General features: G+C 31.5%; 1 protein-coding gene across 1 annotated transcript in view; it reads right to left on the bottom strand.

The window, feature by feature from the left end:
- Positions 1 to 16,905, bottom strand: part of LOC119612161 (N-acylneuraminate cytidylyltransferase) — a 147,536-nt gene that overhangs the window by 26,907 nt on the left and 103,724 nt on the right. The window contains exon 3 of the mRNA XM_037967892.1: positions 15,954 to 16,158. Coding sequence (XP_037823820.1) covers positions 15,954 to 16,158 — 205 coding nt within the window. The remainder of the gene's footprint in view (positions 1 to 15,953; positions 16,159 to 16,905) is intronic.

Below are 16,905 nucleotides of genomic sequence, written 5' to 3'. Positions count from 1 at the left end.
TCCTTTAAAAGTCTATTTAAAATAGCATATAAAAGACCCTTAAAATTATTTAACATTTTAGCAATCGGATAAAAAAATAATCCTAAAGAAATAATAAATAATTGTCGCAAAATTATTACTGCTTGTCTGGTTGTAATCTCTTTCAGGTTTCTAAACAATATGAGAGAATAAAAACAAGAATTATATTTTTCATCTTCAGAATTTATCGAAGGACTTCCTACCTTTGAACTTTGTGTCAGTAGTACATACAATTTTAAATTATTATTTCAATATCTAATGTATATTATAAAATTTGGTAACCCTGCAATTTAATTTACTTAGACAGTTTAGAAACAAATATTACATTAGTTCTTGAAAAATAAAACGAAGGATCAGGAACATAAAAAAACTAAAACAAAATTTAGCGGAAAAAACGTAAATCTAATTAAAATTAATATTCAAAAAAAAAAAAACAGAGAAATTCTTAAAAAAATTTACACAATATGTACATACATACGTATGTATTTATATATGGGGAATTTCATGTCAACTATCGTTAGTAGTATTGGATAGTAGGTCAGACACAAATTTTCAGCTCTATCGGTCAAGAACTGCCGGACTTAGAGGGAGACATTTTGGTCATACAGGGTTTTATTCATCTATTGGTCTTAGCAAAAATTGTCTAAAGGAGTTCAGATAGCTTTTTCTTCATTCTTTTGAAATTTTTTTTTTTTTATTTCTTAAAAACAATTTTTTTTTTTTTTTTTTTATTTGCTCAAACGAAAGCTTAGACAATTTACTTTAAGGGCTTTATAGACGATTGAGCAAAAAGGTTTGGTTAGGTTGATAGGAGAATGTATACTACATCAAATCCGAAGAAATACACCTAGGCCACTATCGGGCCTGTTGAGTTTCAGTGTTCAGAAACTCAGTTTCCTGGACATAATTCCTAAGAATCTTTCAACCAGTGTTAGTCAGGAATGTTATTTCCGGAATAACATCACTTCCAAGATACTTGAGCAAATAAAAAAAAAGGCCCATTTTGAAAAAAAAAAATTTTTTTAAATGTTCAAAAAATGTAAAAAGAAATTTTTGGAAAGAATGAAGAAATAGCTATCTGAACTCCTTTGGACAATTTTTCATAGGACCAATAAGTGAAAAGTTACACTCATTTGAATAAAACGCTGTATAACCAAAATGTCCAACTTTGATCCCCTCTGACTCCGGCAGATCTTGACCGATAGAGCTAAAAATTGGAAGACATCGATTTTTAAGTTGGGTCACTTGACGCGAAATTCCCCATATATATAATTTTTAAGTTTGTCATTCCGTTTGTAATTTCTATAATACAATTTTCCGACCCTATAAAGTATATATATTCTGGATCCTTATAGATAGCGGAGTCGATTTAGCCATGTCCGTTCAGAAACTCAGTTTCCTGGACATAATTCCTAAGAATCTTTCAACCAGTGTTAGTCAGGAATGTTATTTCCGGAATAACATCACTTCCAAGATACTTGAGCAAATAAAAAAAAAGGCCCATTTTGAAAAAAAAAAATTTTTTTAAATGTTCAAAAAATGTAAAAAGAAATTTTTGGAAAGAATGAAGAAATAGCTATCTGAACTCCTTTGGACAATTTTTCATAGGACCAATAAGTGAAAAGTTACACTCATTTGAATAAAACGCTGTATAACCAAAATGTCCAACTTTGATCCCCTCTGACTCCGGCAGATCTTGACCGATAGAGCTAAAAATTGGAAGACATCGATTTTTAAGTTGGGTCACTTGACGCGAAATTCCCCATATATATAATTTTTAAGTTTGTCATTCCGTTTGTAATTTCTATAATACAATTTTCCGACCCTATAAAGTATATATATTCTGGATCCTTATAGATAGCGGAGTCGATTTAGCCATGTCCGTCTGTCTGTCTGTCTGTCTGTGTGTATGTTGAAATCAGTTTTCAGAAGACCCCAGAAATCTGCGAGATCCGAATTCAATAATTGTATCGGAAATACGATAGAACGCTATTTAAAATCAGCCCAATCGGCCCATAAATAACGAAGATATGAGTAAAAATCCGAGACCACCTCTGGAAATTTCATGAAAAATTTACATTTTTCGTGCATGCTTATACAAAACAATAAACAAACAAAACACAGTATCAAACGGTAAATTTGTTTGTTATTGTGATTTCTTGTTTATAAACACAAAGCAAAGAATAAACATCACGTTACGTTACGTTGTTATTGGCTCGAAACATGAAATTAAGTATGTAGAGCCCGGATTAGGCCAGAACACATAAAAGGGGACTTTTTGGTACTTTTTCGTTCTACAAAAGGTACTTTTTGAATTTTCTTTAATATTGAACCTAGAAACATGAAATAAGAATGTCGAACCCGGATTCGGCGAGAACACATGAAAGGGGACTTTTTGGTACTTTTTCGTTCTACAAAAGGTACTTTTTGAATTTTCTATAATATTGAACCTAGAAAGATGAAATTAAGTGTGTAGAGCCCGGATTAGGCGACAACACATAAAAGGGGACTTTTTGGTACTTTTTCGTTCTACAAAAGGTACTTTTTGAATTTTCTATAATATTGAACCTAGAAACATGAAAATTTAGCATGTAGGGCCTTGACTAGGTAAGAACCTATAAAGGAAGACTTTTTGGTACTTTTTCGTTCTACGAAAGGTACTTTTTGAATTTTCTATAATCGTTTGGATGCTGTTGGTTTTACTGCCATATGTATTTTGTGTGTTTATTTCGTTTAGCGTTGTTGTTCATTTTGTTTTGCTATTGCTATAATAATAATATAGTCGGGAAAATGAAATAAATTTAAATTTTATGAAATTGATATTTATTAAATACACTATGGTGAAGGGTATATAAGATTCGGCACAGCCGAATATAGTACTCTTACTTGTTTTAATATAAAATATCAAACCCAAATTTAAAAAATATAATTAAATAAAACACAAACGCTTAAATTAAGATAATATGTAGCATCCCGCGTCTCCTCTGCGATTTCTTCCTCCATATCACTCTTCCTCCATATCACTCTTCCTCCATATCACTCTTACGTTAGTGCTTCGCGGAAGCAAACATATGTAAAAGTTAATACAATCGGGTGTGTTTTCTTCTATTAATTCTGTACTTTAATACAACTTAAGAAAAACATACTTTAATGAACGCGCGAAGCACTAATATAAGGCAGACTCTCTTTTTATTACGATTTATTTCTTCTTGGATTATACAAAGTCATGCTCTCAATATTTCTTACTTCATAAGAAAATTCTAAAAAAAATAAAACAACCAAAAAAACATAAACAGTTACATACTTGTTTAGATTTCTCAATTTTTAGTTTTTAAGATTCCAATCTTACGGGCTATTTATGGTCAATCATTTGTTACCAAATGTATAAATAAAAATCAAAATATTTTCATTTTCAATTTTTATTATTTACCCAACCTTTCGTTTGTTTGTTTCAAACTTCTTCAGGGGTTTCCTTTTTATTTTCGAATTCTAACGACAAAATATATAAATTTGTTCATTATAAATCATTGAAAACCTAAAATGTAACAGTTTAACTTACGAAATTCTATTGTTTACATTGTTTGTCAATTAACTTATTATTTAAAAAAGTGGAATTCACGACACAGAAAGTAATAAATAAATAAATTATCATTACAACACAAACATATAACGTAAGTCAAACTTAAACTAGTATCACAGAACTTCAACTGATTTAATAATTAAATATTGCAGCAGAATATTGCAGTTTTGTGTTATCCTTATCCTCTTTCGTATTCATGGTATTGTGTATTTTTTGTTGTATTCTTAAGCTTTCAAGAGTGTATCGTTTGTTCTCTTTTTGTTCTCTGTCCAATATCTTTACATTATCAAAATCCATCTTATGATCACATTCCTTTACATGCAGAAATAATGCCGTCGTTATTTTTCCTTTTTCAATTGTTCAATTCACAATCAAGTTGTATATTGTACCTACTAAAGTGTAGTAACAGTGATTGTGAACAGATCTTTGCAGCAAGTCATAAGTTTGTGTTCTCAATGAAAAAAAAAACAATCAAAACAAATATAGATAACAATGTCAAAAGATAAAAAAATCAAGAAATATTAAATTAATTAAACATGCGAAATAAACCAAATTAATTTCTTTGAATTTTCAATTCTTTTATTTTCTTTATTCCACATTTTAAACTAATAAATAAACTGTTTTTAATAAAATTTTATTTTTTTTGTTTTGGTAAACAGCTGTTTGTTTTTGATTTCAGTGTTACCACTTTATTGTTTTTTTGTGCTAAAATCGTTTGAATTTTTTGTTTATATGTTGAAATAAACAACTGGCAACACTAAACTTTTTTACAACATTCGAAAAACATATGAAAAATTGTCGTAGGAGTTGTATAGAGCTTTTGCATAGAAAATACCAACAACATTGTTATGACTATTGTAGCAGCTGCTGACATACAACGCATACAACGCTACAACATCGATTGTGAATTGAACAAATATCTGTTTTGTGTTCATTAACTCTCGTCCCTAACATTCTCTTTGTCGTACCAATGTAAACCATGTTACAACTCTCCCTTTCATTACCGTCACATTTTATCTCATAGACCACATATCATTCCTTAGTTTGTCAATTTTTGTTTTGTTGTTTGTAAATAGATGCCTCAGTGTCATATTTGACTTGTAAGCTATTGTTGCTGTTTTCTCTGTGATCATGCTCTTCATTGTCTTTGTCCCTGTTAGTTTGGGAACAAATGGTACACTGTAAAAAACTTTTATATCATCCGTGTTCTGTTTTTTCTGCTGGTTTTTATTTTTTAGTACTTTGTTGATTAAAATGTTCGTCATATATGTTGGGTAACTATTCTTTGCAAGTATTTTCCTTATTCGATTAATATTGGTTTCCCTGTATTTAACATCACTTATCTGTAAAAATTTTTCTATTAGGTTCGTCGCTGTATTTATTTTCATTTTCAATGGTTGTGTAGAGTTGAAGTTAACCATTCTACCTGATGATGTGGGTTTTGTGTACCAATTTGTCCTTATTTTCCCATTATCCTTAATGATATTGATATCCAGATATGGTATTGACATATTCCTCTCGCGTTCTATTGTGAATTGTATTTTACTGTGATACATGTTCATTGTTTTCAGTATCCTCTCTTCGTCCGATTTCCTTATAATCGCAAACAAATCATCCACGTATTTTGTGATAATCTTAATCTCTATATTATTCACTCTTAATTCGTCAATTACATCGTCAAGTAGTGTGTCAAGTACAATATTAGCAATTGTTGGCGATAGCGGGTTTCCCATTGGTATACCATATTTTATTTGATCGCACATTGGCAACAATTTCTTTTTAAACAACAGAAAGGAAAAAAGTAAAAAAGTATGTAGTGTATAAAATTATATAGCGCATGATTAAGATATGAGTATATTTAAAATGTGATACAGAAGGGCGTGATGAACTTCACATAAATTTTTATTTTTCTGAAAGGACTTTTTTATAGAGCTAAGATCAAATAAGGCACAATCTTGACACTTTTAGGCTTATACAAAACCAATTCGAAAAGTCCGGTTATATGGGGATATGTATAATAATGTACTGATTTTAAGTGTTTCCAATAGGCTTCGTACTTGCCCCATTTGAGGATGATTTGGTAATCATCTCGAAAATGGCGAGCTGTGCCGTACGCACAAGGTTACATGGCCACACAGATGAATATTATGATAAAATATCAAAAATAATCCATATTTAGAAATAAGTTCCAAAAATCGATTTTCTAAAACTTTTCTGCAACACCGACATACTTACAATATAGTAAGTAAGCATACTAATAAGATATACCAGAACTTTAAAAATTACAAAACCACTGCCTTACTTTATTGCATTTTGGAAGCTTTTTTTAATTAAGTAAGCATTGTATTGCTTCTACCCAATTTTATCGCTTACATTTTCTGATATTTTTTGCTGGGTATAAAGGGAGGCCCGGCCTGCATTTCATAATATTTAGTTTTCAAGTTTACAGATAGGCCTCCGAAGAAAATTTTCAAAAAACAAATTTTTCACAAAATCACTCAATTGGGTTTTGGCAAAATCACAAATTTTGTTTTTCATAAAATCATTCATTTCGTTTTTGGTACCTAAGAGTTCAATTTTTACTCCCTCATTTTTAATCACTCATTTCGTTTTTGGTCCCTAAGAGTTCAATTTTTACTTTATGTCAATAATCAAATTGCGGATACCTACCTATTGATCCTATAAAATCGCGTAATAAACAAAAACTACTTAAACCATTACCATTTTCTGAATATTTACATTTTGATCATATTTCACTTTCTTTGAATCAAATTTTTATTAGCACTCTAATGTGAACAAACCAAAGTAAACAAGTAAGAGTGTTATATTCGGCTGTGCCGAATCATCAAAACATTGCCGAAAAGGAATGCTTCCTTATAACTCATTTTCTGAAAGGGACCTTATATGGGGGTAGGGTCAATTATGGACCCATCCTCATAAAATTTATGAAAATGATTTTAATTCCTATAAAACTATTTTATGTCGAATTTCATTGCTATATATTTTCTTAAGGTCAGATATGAGCACTAAAGTCATTTTTTGAAGTGGACCTTATATGGAGGGTAGGGTCAATTATGGACCGATCCTTATAAAATTTTACGAAGAAATTTACGTTCCTATAAAATATGTTCCTGTCGAATTTCACCGCTATAGATGTTTCTTTTAGATAGTTACGAGCGTTAAAGTCATTTTGTGAAGGGGACTTTATATGGGGGGTAGGGTCAATTATGGGCCTATTCTTCTAAAAATTTACAAAGAGATTTATGTTCATATAAAACGTGTTGGTGTCGAATTTCACCGATATTGATGCTTATTTTAACCAGTTATGAGCAATAAAGTAATTTTCTGAAGGAGGCCTTATACGGGGGCTAGGCGAAATCGTGGACCGATATTGCCCATTTTCAATACCAAACAAACTGCATCAACTAAAAGTATCTATGCAAAACTTCAGCTCGATAGCTACTTCCGTTTGGACTCTATCGTGTTTTCAACAGACAGACGGACACACGGACGAACAGACGGACGAACATTGCTAGATCGTCTTAGAATCTAATAAGGACCCAGAATATATATACTTTTATGGGTCTTAGATGGATATTTCAATGTGTTACAAACGGAATGACAAAAACCATCTTTTTTGATGGTGGGTATAAAAATTCTAGGTATCAGCTTGTACTCATGTATGTATGTACATTGTACATACATACTTGCGAATATAAAAAACAATTATTGATTTTAATAAATTTATTATACTTTAGCGCACAGTGGGGCAGAATGGAAATTTTTTGGAAATAAATCTGGCATAAAACGGCTGATCCGATCGGGATAAAATTTGGCGTGAGCGTAGCCAAGGAGTATTCGAGTTTAAGTTTTGAAGATGAACCCCGCAGATGACACAGGGACGGCGCTGTGGCGGCTCAAAGTAGGGTACCTACGACATGTAAAATTTTTAAACTCGTGCCATTTTTTTGTTTTTCATCCAAATACAAAGATTTTGTGAAAGCGCTCGACGAGATCTTGAAAAAACACGCTTGGACATACTACTTATCTCTCACAATATCCGAGTTATAGGCATTTAAAAATTTAGTGATACAAAATTTACCATACCTTGGTCCGCCTTTTTTTGAATACCGGGCGTAATTTTGGACCAAATGGACCCAAACTTTCTTGTTAGTTAGACAACAAAATTTCCAATAATATACAAAAAATTTCAGATCAATATCATTTACAGGTCCAAAAATATACGTTTTTTAATTTAAAAATTCAAAAAATTTTAGATTTTTGCCGTTTTTTTGCCAAAAATGTGTCTTAACTCTTTTATTAATAAAATAAAATTTTCTTTAAGAACATATAACAATTTTATAGTTTTCTAAAAGGTATCTTTACGCAGAACGCTTTGGCGTAAAAAACTTGTCCTATTTTTTGAAAATGTTGCCACTGCGTCCTTCCGAATATGACCTATTTTTTATCAAAACTTCAACTTTGGGCGACATGTTCTAAAATCCCAAAGCTGGGATCAGAAAACTGAAAGCAGTTTTGGAAACCTCATTTTGTTTTCTATTTACTCCAAAAGTATTTTCCCAGCCCTGAAAGAAATGTGGACCCTATGGGCAAAAAAGTAAAAATCCCATTTTTGGGATTTTCATTCCTATTTTTGGGAATTGTGGGATGCCCTTTGACCTTTTCAATTTTTTTTTTGCATTTTCTTATTTGAAATGACAAATTTAACAAGCGTTGAAAATTTCATTGAGTTTTGTTCATAAATAAAGATTTTGTCATATATTACATATTTGTTTAATTTCTAAAACTATGATTTATATCAAAATTTTAATAGGGTCGCAGATAGCTACAACAATTTAGTCCATATTTATCCCTTAATATCTTTTTTTAGTTAGATATGGAAATTCTCGATTCTTTACAAAAATTTTCAAGCCAATATCTCAATTACATTCAAAAATATGTTCATTTAAACCTGTATCCTTTAATTTCATATTTATCATATTTTAGTATTAAATATGACAGAACATATTTAAATCTTATATTTACCTTTTTTCTATTTGTTTGCTTATCCTTATAATTGAAAGGTCCTATTATGTTTAAATTTTCAGAAATTTATAACTATTTTTTACCTAAATTTTTTCGACAGATCATTTCGTTCTGTTTCGTCTATGATCATGTAGGTAAAAATATACAGGTAATGATAATTTCGATTAATTCACTAATAAGAAATATCAATGACTGAATTACAGGTTATAGTAATATAGTCCTAAATGTTAATAGGTAGACAATTCGTAATTTTTTACTTTGGAATACCTGTATCGGAAATGACAAGAATTGGTATATAAGTAAACTTCTCAGATTTTAAGTACCATATTTAATAAATCTACAATGAAGATTACATTAAAGTACGAAGAGTTGTGTTCCGTTTTATGGAGTGTATCTTCAAAAGGGCCAGAAAGAATTGAAGACATTTCAAATTATATAAAAACTACATATAGTAGAAAAGTAGACAAAACATATCAAAATTTGAAAACTTTTTAAAACTTTTTGATGTAAAAAGTAAGTCTGTGGATGGAAATCAAAAGAAATTTCGATAAAAATGTTGTAGTTGGATGGAAACTACTACGGAAATCTCAACTTACAACACATCAACAGGAGCGCCTTGCAAGTCATACGAAGACTTATGTTCAAGGTCAAAAAAAAGAGGGTCACACAAAAACTTTTTTCAATCTCAAATGAGGAAATTGCTGATACATTTAACGAAATGCTGAAAAAGGAAAACCAACCTATGGATGCCGTACATATTGCAACTATTCTTCCTAATGCATCACCAAAACGACTTAAGCGAATTGTGGAAAGTATACCAACTCCAACTGGGTCTCAGTCGAAATAAGTACCAAATATTAAGAAAAGCTCTGCATGAAAAAGGACACAATATATTACCATCATACAAGGCAATCCAGGAAAAAAACAAACTATCCTACCATCACCTATTGCTGTTAATGATGTGGAAGCTTGTATTGATATATCATCTTTGCTCGAAAACACAGCATCAAGAATTGTGTCAGACTTTATAGAAGACCAACTAAGGAAAATTCATAACTGTGATGTTATGAATGTGTAAGTGGGGATGTGACGGTTTATCAGCACTTCCAGAATACAAAAAAGCTTGTGGAAGTCGGACATTAGCAGACTACAAAAGTGTATATATGTCATCATTAGTGCCATTACGAATTCGTTCATATTCCCTTAATCCATCATCGTCAAGCATCGGAAATTCATTTGAAGATATATGGATCAATACAACTCCGGGTTCAAAAAAATTTTGTAGATCCATTGGATTTGAATATATAAAGGAGTCAAAGAAAACAACAAAAGATTTAGTGGAATATTTAAAAGATGAAATAAATGCACTGGAGCCCATTTGCATAAAAATAAAGGAATTCTTTATTAACGTATCATATCAGCTAAGCTTAACAATGATTGATGGAAAGCTCAGCAATGCCATAACAGAAACTTCTTCCTTCTGGAGATGCTCAATATGTAATGAGAAAAAGTCGCAATTCTCAAATATAAACAAAAGCAGAAGTATTAATGAAGAAGTCTTGTCTTTCGGAATTTCACCACTTCATGCCATAATACGATTTTTGGATTACTTTTTACACATAGCATACGACCTCAAATATAGAAGTGTGCCAGAGAATCTTACTAAATCAACAAAAAATAATGAAGAATTGAAAGAACTGAGAGCTGCGGAAAAAAGCAGAATCCAAGAAGAATTTAAAGTTCAGATGGGATTAAACATCGACAAACCACTTCCAGGTTGCGGTAGTACAAATGACGGTAATACGGCGAGAAGGTTTTTTCGTGATTTTGAAATTACTTCAAAAATAACTAGAATCGACAAGGAGTTGCTTCGAAGAGTTAACACTATTTTAATGGCACTGAATAGTAAACATAAAATTAATGGAAATCGATTTGGGGAATATACATCTGAAATTTCTAAATTACTTGTATCACTGTATCCATAGAGGGAACTAACACCAACAGTACACAAAGTATTGTGTCATGGTCAAATAATAATTGAATCGAATATTCTTCCACTTGGAGAGTTAACAGAAGAAGCCCAGGAAGCGAGGAATCGAGATTTTAAGCATGTTCAACTATTCAGCTCAAGAAAATGCTCCAGGCAATCACAGAATGAAGATATTTTTAATAGTTTACTTCTATCTTCTGATCCTGTTCTTTCAACTATGCGAAAAAGATGGATTTGTTATGAAACTCTATCATCTCAAAACAAGGAAGATTTAAAGGACTTATATTACCTTCTGGATATGTATACCGATATGACAGATTATTTTATAGAAAATAAGTAGTGTTAGGAATTAACTATATAAGTAGGTTGTAAGAATTAATTGTATTATGTTTAAGATAAACAGTTCAAATAAAAATAGCTATTATACTAACTGATGTAATTGTATTAAATTGTGTTTTATATTTCGGTGGGCGGGAAAGGTGGTTTGTGTGGGATGATTTAGGTGTTGTTGTGCGTGGCTCATAATAAAATTATAATTTTTTTATTGTATATACAATGTTATAGTCTTTAATAAAATAATTAACTAAATAATTTTAAAAAATTGTCCAAATATTTTATTCAACACCAAATGTATGTTCTGTCATACTTAATACTTAAATATGAAAAAGATGAAATTAAAGGACACAGGTTTAAATGAACATATTTTTGAATGTAATTGAGATATTGGCTTGAAATTTTTGTAAAGGGTCGAGAATTTCCATATCTAACTAAAAAATGATATTAAGGGATAAATATGGACTAAATTGTTGTAGCTATCTGCGACCCTATTAAAATTTTGATATAAATCATAGTTTTAGAAATTAAACAAATATGTAATATATGACAAAATCTTTATTTATGAACAAAACTCAATGAAATTTTCAACGCTTGTTAAATTTGTCATTTCAAATAAGAAAATGCAAAAAAAAAAATTGAAAAGGTCAAAGGGCATCCCGCAATTCCCAAAAATAGGAATGAAAATCCCAAAAATGGGATTTTTTACATTATAACCCATAGGGTCCACATTTACTTTTACTTTTGGAGTAAATAGAAAACATATTGAGGTTTCCAAAACTGCTTTCAGTTTTCTGATCCCAGCTTTGGGATTTTAGAACATGTCGCCCAAAGTTGAAGTTTTGATAAAAAATAGGTCATATTCGGAAGGACGCAGTGGCAACATTTTCAAAAAATAGGACAAGTTTTTTACGCCAAAGCGTTCTGCGTAAAGATACCTTTTAGAAAACTATAAAATTGTTATATGTTCTTAAAGAAAATTTTATTTTATTAATAAAAGAGTTAAGACACATTTTTGGCAAAAAAACGGCAAAAATCTAAAATTTTTTGAATTTTTAAATTAAAAAACGTATATTTTTGGACCTGTAAATGATATTGATCTGAAATTTTTTGTATATTATTGGAAATTTTGTTGTCTAACTAACAAGAAAAAATTGAGTCCATTTGGTCCAAAATTACGCCCGGTATTCAAAAAAAAGCGGATCAAGGTATGGTAAATTTTGTATCACTAAATTTTTAAATGCCTATAACTCGGATATTGTGAGAGATAAGTAGTATGTCCAAGCATGTTTTTTCAAGATCTCGTTGAGCTTTCAGAAAATATAAAAATCTTTGTATTTTGATGAAAAACAAAAAAATGGCACGAGTTTAAAAATTTTACATGTCGTAGGTACCCTACTTTGAGCAGCCACAGCGCCGTCCTTGGCTACGCTCACGCCAAATTTTATCCCGATCGGATCAGCCGTTTAGAAATGCCAGATATATTTCCAAAAAATTTCCATTCTGCCCCACTGTGCATTAGTATATCGGAAAAAGTATAACAGGTAGAGTCCTCAAATTTTTTCGGATCTACTTTTGTTTTGACACGGATATTTAGGACAAAAAATTAGCGGAGTATTGTAGTTAGAATTTTAAAATTTTGCACGAAGGCCTTTAACATCCATGCAGAGACTGAAAATAACGGGTCCACTTTGTTTTTATAAGTTTAATTGCTGTGATCACCATTTATAATTGTGTTTTTGCAGTTTATCACTGAGAGAAACCTTTATGTCAGATTTTTTGATAAGTGGTTGAGAGAAACCGAAAAGAAAATCAAAATAACTCGCTGCAATTGATTTTTATTTTGTAAACATTTTTGAAAAGATCTGCTTACGATTTTTATTTTTGAAAGCAAAACAATAAATCTCAAATGTAAATACAGGACACACATACGCACAAACTATCTTCAGAAATCATAGCAAACAACAACAATATACTCTCTCACTCTCATATAAGCAAGAGAATAAAGGAATACAAAAACCAAGTGCTCAGCCAAAAACATAAGTAACAAAACAAAAGTAGTAAAGGTTATACTAAACCATTTAAGTAAAAATCATTTTATAACTGTTATTCTGAGTGATTTATTTTAAAAAACAAAAATAAATCACAATTCAATCACTTTGGTCATGGGGCCCAGTTATTTTCAGTCTCTGCATCCATGTGAATATTTGGAAGAAAAATGGGCGGACTTTCTATTAGAGCTAAAATTCTAAAATTTTGTACGAACAACTTTGACATCCATGTCAATATTTGTGTGGACTTGATTTTAGGAGCGGACACCTCCCATATGAATTAAGTACGAAAATGGGTTTTTCTAGGAATCTTTAACATCCATGTGAACATTTGGGAAAAATTGGGCGCACTATCATTAGGGAGGATTAGCACCTTCCATATGAATTAAGTACAAAGTAATAATTGGGAAACTGCTAGAGATAGAGTCGTCAAATTTTGCACGAAGACCTCTTCAGTTCCTTATTTATTTCAAATTTCATAGATCTACTTGTATTTTTAAGCCAGTAATGAGCATTAAAGTCATTTTCTTAAAGGGACCTTATACGGGGTTAAGGTTAATTATAGACCGATCCTCGTAAAATATGGTAGAGAGATTTTAGCTTAAAATTAGTTTATGTCGAATTGCATTGCGGTATTCGTATTTTTCTCGTTGTAGTCATTTTCTGAGGGGAAATTTATATGGCGTGGGGTTATAATGGACTGATCCGCATACAAATTGGTAGAGAGATTTCGGTTCCTATAGAACTTATCAGTGTCGAATTTCATTTACGCCAGTAATGAGCGTTTAAGTGATTTTCTGATGGGGACCTTAAATGAAGGGTAAGGTCAATTATGGACCGATCCCCACAAAATTTTAGAGAGAGATGTTAGCTCATACATAACTATATCGAATTTCATCGCTTTACTCGTTTTTAGGCCAGTAATGAGCGTTAAAGTAATTTTCTGTTAGGGACCTTATATGCGGGATAGGGTCATTTAAGGCCCGATCCACATACAATTTGGTGGAAAGGTTTTGGCTCCTAAGATACTTATTTGTGTCAAATTTCTTCGCTATACTCGTATTTTTACGACAATAATGAGCGTTAAAGACGTTTTCAGAAGGGGACCTTATATGGGCTTGTAGGGTTAATTATGGACGATCAACATAAAATTTGTTAGAGAGATTTTGGCTCGTATAAAACTTACTTCTGTGAAATTTCATCGCTACACTCTTCTTTTTAAGCCAGTCATGAGCCTTAAAGTCATTTTATGGAGGGGGCCTTATAAAGGGAGTAGGGTCAATTATGGATAGGTCCACATAAAATTAGCTGGAAAGGTTTTGGCTCCTAAGATACTTATTTATGTCAAATTTCTTCGCTATACTCGTATTTTACGCCAATAATAAGCGATAAAGTAATTTTCTGAAGGGGGACCTTATATGGGGGGTAGGATCAATTACGGACCGATCCACATATAGTTTGATGGAGGGATATTGGCTTGCATGAAACTTACGCGTGTCAAATTTCATCGCTATATTCGTATGTTTAAGCCAGTAATCAGCATTATGGTCATTTTCCAAAGGGGACCTTATATGGGGGTAGGGCCAATTATGGACCGATCCACTTAAAATTTGGTAGAGAGATTTTGGCTCATATAAAACTTACTTCTGCGATATTTCATCGCAATATTCGTATTTTTAAGCCAGTAATGTGCGTTAAAGTAATTTTATGGAGGGGACCTTATATGGTGGGTAGGGTCAATTATGGACCGATCCACATACAATTTGATGGAGAGATTTTCACTTGTATGAAACTTACTTATATTAAAACTTACTTCTGCGAAATTTAATCGCTATACTCGTATTTTTACGCCTATAATGAGCGTTAAAGTCATTTTCTGAAGGGGACCTTATATGGGGGGTAGGGTCAATTATGGACCGATACTCATATAGTTTGGTGGAGAGATATGGGCTTGCATGAAACCTATGTGTATCAAATTTCATCGCTATATTCCTATGTTTAAGCCAGTAATCAGAATTATAGTAATTTTCAAAAGGGGACCTTATATGGGGGGTAGGGCCAATTGTGGTCCTATGTCCGACATAATTCAGAATTTTATTTCGAAGGTCAAAAAACTGACTTATGCGAAATTTTGTGCCATTTGCTTCATAAACAACGAATTTGTGAATGTTTGAAGCTTTTTACACAATATGCCGGGGAGTACATTTGTATGGGTGCTATGTGAAATCGTTGACCGATTTTGCCCATTTTCAATACCAAACATTTCTAATCAATAAAAAATATTTTGGGAAAATTTCATCTCAATATCTCTTTTTTTGTGGACGCTATCGTGCCAACAACAGACAGACGGACGGACATAGCTAGATCGTCTTAGAATCTCATGAGGTCCCAGAATATATATACTTTATGGGGTCTGTGAACAATATTTCGATGTATTACACACGGAATGACAAAATCAATATACCCCCCATCTTTTTTGATGGTGGGTATAAAAATATCTGCTTATTGACCACCACCTTATGTGAAATTTACATTGTGAATTCGTTTTGGACTTCACCACTTCCACCATGGCTTGATCCATAATTTCAAACATGGCGCAAGTGATAAGGTGAAGTCATTTTAACAGCTGATTGTTTTTTTTGTTCATGAATATTTAGCCAGAGCTGTTAAACTCCATATAAAAAATTCTCTCTCAAAACTAACGCTATGAAACTCAATTTATAAAAAATTTCATGAATTCGCCGCAATTTGTGTGTAATTAAGGGTTGTGACTATAAGCGAAAAGTACAGTATGTAGTATGACAGCGTCGGCGTTGAGAGAGAATTTTTTTATATGGAGTTTGACAACTTCGGGCTAAATTTCCATGGACAAAAAAACTTCACCTTATAATATATACGCCTTGTTATAATCTATATGCCTTGACTACAAACTTACCTTTTAGCGGCGAAGACACATGGGTGAAAATTAAATTTATGAACTGCTTCTACAATGTACTTTTCCTTTAAAAATACTGATGTACATTGAAATAAAGCAAATTTTTTAACAAAATTGTGTTTATTTAAAAATTCTTTTATTGCTTCCAAAGACGATGAATGATCTTGAGCAAATGCATGAAGTCTTCTGTACACCAGTGCACCATCTACAATTTAAAACGATAAATACATAATGCATTAGTATTGCAGTTTTACTTTTTTTATATTTATATAATATTTATATTAAAAAGAAGTAAGCCGTGGCCGACCATACCCAGCAAAAATAAAACGAAGTACTTTCAAAAGAATAACATATATCACCACTTCAAAAGTAGCTCTAATTGAATTTTTTTACCATCTGAGGAAGTGATGTTTAAAGACTTCCGAAGAAGCGAAAATAATTCTATGTTGAAGAGATATTTTTTGTTCTTACATTTTTATGAGATAAAAAATGTTATATATGGGCTTTTGTATTAAATGTGTCTAATACCCTAATTAATGTTAATATTATTTAAGTCAAATTAGTTGTATTCCATAATACTACAATTTCACTTCCGAATAACTTCCAGAAAAAGAGCATTAAAATTACTTCTTAAAAATGACTTCAGAAGTAGTGAATTTGGAATCAAACAAAAAGGACATCCCTCCTATGACAAGCCTGTGCTAAAATCATAACTTCTTCAGGTCTTTTTCAGTACTTCCATGGAGTAAATTCTTTTTCGCTTCATTAGAAGTTATTTTTTTGCTGGGTATGATAGACTACCGCTGTTGTTAATTTTGCATTTGTGTTAGTTGTGTTTTTTCTTTCTAGCACTCTATGCACTGAACGAAATATTTGTGAAATTTTGAAGTGCTGTTTGTTGAATAATAAATGTATTATAAATTAAAAAAAACGAAACGCTTTTGTTTTCTGT

The sequence above is a fragment of the Lucilia sericata genome, unplaced genomic scaffold, assembly GCF_015586225.1.
Source record: "Lucilia sericata isolate MDLA Ls3-8-SP2 unplaced genomic scaffold, ASM1558622v1 Contig000033F_arrow, whole genome shotgun sequence".
Classification (NCBI taxonomy): Eukaryota; Metazoa; Arthropoda; class Insecta; order Diptera; family Calliphoridae; genus Lucilia; species Lucilia sericata.
This window is presented reverse-complemented; position numbering and strand designations above follow the sequence as displayed.